General features: G+C 29.4%; 1 protein-coding gene across 1 annotated transcript; it reads right to left on the reverse strand.

Moving 5' to 3' along the window:
• Nucleotides 1-417: 417 nt before the first annotated feature.
• On the reverse strand, nt 418-1,043 carry LOC110666100 (uncharacterized). Its single transcript, XM_021826478.2, has one exon. It carries the CDS (start codon nt 880-882, stop codon nt 541-543), a length of 342 nt encoding a protein of 113 aa, XP_021682170.2. The 5' UTR covers nt 883-1,043; the 3' UTR covers nt 418-540.
• Nucleotides 1,044-2,143: the final 1,100 nt, after the last annotated feature.

Below are 2,143 nucleotides of genomic sequence, written 5' to 3' on the forward strand. Positions count from 1 at the left end.
GGACCGAATTCTGCTCAGCCCTACTTTTTATTTTAGTCTTATATGATCTTTCCCTAATTGAGAACTCATGTCATTAAATTAATTTTCTCATTGTACTAATGCCCCACTCTTATAATCATTAATCTTGTTTAAGCTTAACAAGACATGTAATGAAATCAATAGATTTATGATTCTCATTGCATGAATTACTCCGTTGGTATATCACGCAATATGAATTTAATGACTAAATTTTTCTTCTGAAGAATTGAGAAAAGCAAAAAGAAATGAGAAGAGAAGAAAAGAAAAGAAAGGAATGAAAAACCCTGCAACTAGCGTATATACGGATATTGTTCTCTTGACAAAATTAATACATATATGTACATGCGAAGAAGAAAAAGAAGGAAAATAAAACAATTTAATTACATGGGAAGCAATATGTAGAAGGCCATTAATTTTCTTTAATATATCCATTCCAAGCAGCACGTAAGTTGAACAAAATTTGCATTATTTTCCTCTAAAACCAACAAAAGCTATATATATATTTTGTAATTATGCATGTTTCTACATCAAGATTGCATAGCGTATACTATCATTTACCATAAGATGATTCATCTCCGACAACTGAGCAAACTCACCACCAGAAACCCACAGCCCATCACCACCAGTACTGGGATGATGTTGCGAGAAGCAAGAAAGAGGCGATAATGGTGCAAGAACAATCCTAAACATAGCAGAAAACCCACTGCTCCGTCTGTGTGGTACTCTCTCCGTATAGCGAACAAAGATTGGGTACTCAGCTCCATTATTAATATTCCTACCTCCAAACATGCTTTCATCTGCTACTCTTGGGCTTTTCCTTATGTTCTGCATGTTTCGCCTCAGTCTTGCCAAGCTAAGCCACATCGTAATTATATTGTTTGGATACCTGGAAAATGATCCTTGCGCTGAATATGGCTATTGGGTTTTGTAGCTAGCTAGGTTTTCATTAGCTGGGTTGGAAGAAAGGCAAGGCAAAGGCAGCTTTTTGAAGAAAACTTTTCGATATGGCAACTTGTCTGGCGGTGGTGTTGTTAGTGCTAGTGCTTATCACACGGGGTGTGGCTGCCTTTTTAAGGGCCCCTTCCTCTGTGTGTATTTTTTTTAAAATAATAATAATAATAATAATAATAATAATAATAATAATAATTTTGGGGTCTCTCCAAATTAAGGCCAAAGCCAACTTGCCGACAAATCTGCCTAATTATATACAGAACTTCCCTTTGAATTTTTCTAGTTATGAAAACCCACTATATAACCACTATATTTAGTAAATACAATGATATTTTTTAAGGCTCCAGGCAGTATTCAAACCATTATGTCTGGCAACTAATTAAAGATTATCGTGAAAAAAAAATTCAAATAATTTCAAAACATTAGAAAATAATTGATTTATTATGTAATAGTATCAAATTAGAGGTGATAATTTTAATTGGTTTATTTATTAACTTAAACCTAAATTTGTTCAATTTAAGATAACTTATAAATAGGTCAGATCGAATTCGAGTTAGATTATATATATAATTTATTATATATAATATATATCAAATATATATAATAAGCTTTTAATATATAAAAATATATTTAATATGAGCATGGAACCCTAAGCCTATGATGAATATGTTTACCAATAATCTGTTTAAAAATGCACTCACAAAATTGATTATCAATTCGATGACCGATTCAAAATTAATTCATTTATATTGACTCAATCGACTGAAATTTACCATGAAAATTAATAAATAATTTTATTTTCTGAAGAATTTAACATTTTGATTCGATATGTTTTGCAACCTATAAATTAACATCTATATATCCTTTTTTATAGCGACATAATGAGTATATATAATTCAAAATGCAAGCAAAATATAATTTTTAATCTATTATATTTAGAGGTGGCAAACTGGTTGAGTCAAATGATTTAGGTTTTTTCAAGTGACAAGTCATTTAGGTTATATCTTTTTTTTTTAAGTGGTGCTGATTAACAATTTTAATTGATATTTAAAAAATTAAATAATAAAAAATAAAATTATTAAATTTTAAATAAATAATAAATAATAATTCATGAAAAACACAATCACTTAGCTAGTTTCTGAGAATAGATTTTTTTAATTAGATTTATTTATCA

The sequence above is a fragment of the Hevea brasiliensis genome, chromosome 10 (assembly GCF_030052815.1).
Source record: "Hevea brasiliensis isolate MT/VB/25A 57/8 chromosome 10, ASM3005281v1, whole genome shotgun sequence".
Classification (NCBI taxonomy): Eukaryota; Viridiplantae; Streptophyta; class Magnoliopsida; order Malpighiales; family Euphorbiaceae; genus Hevea; species Hevea brasiliensis.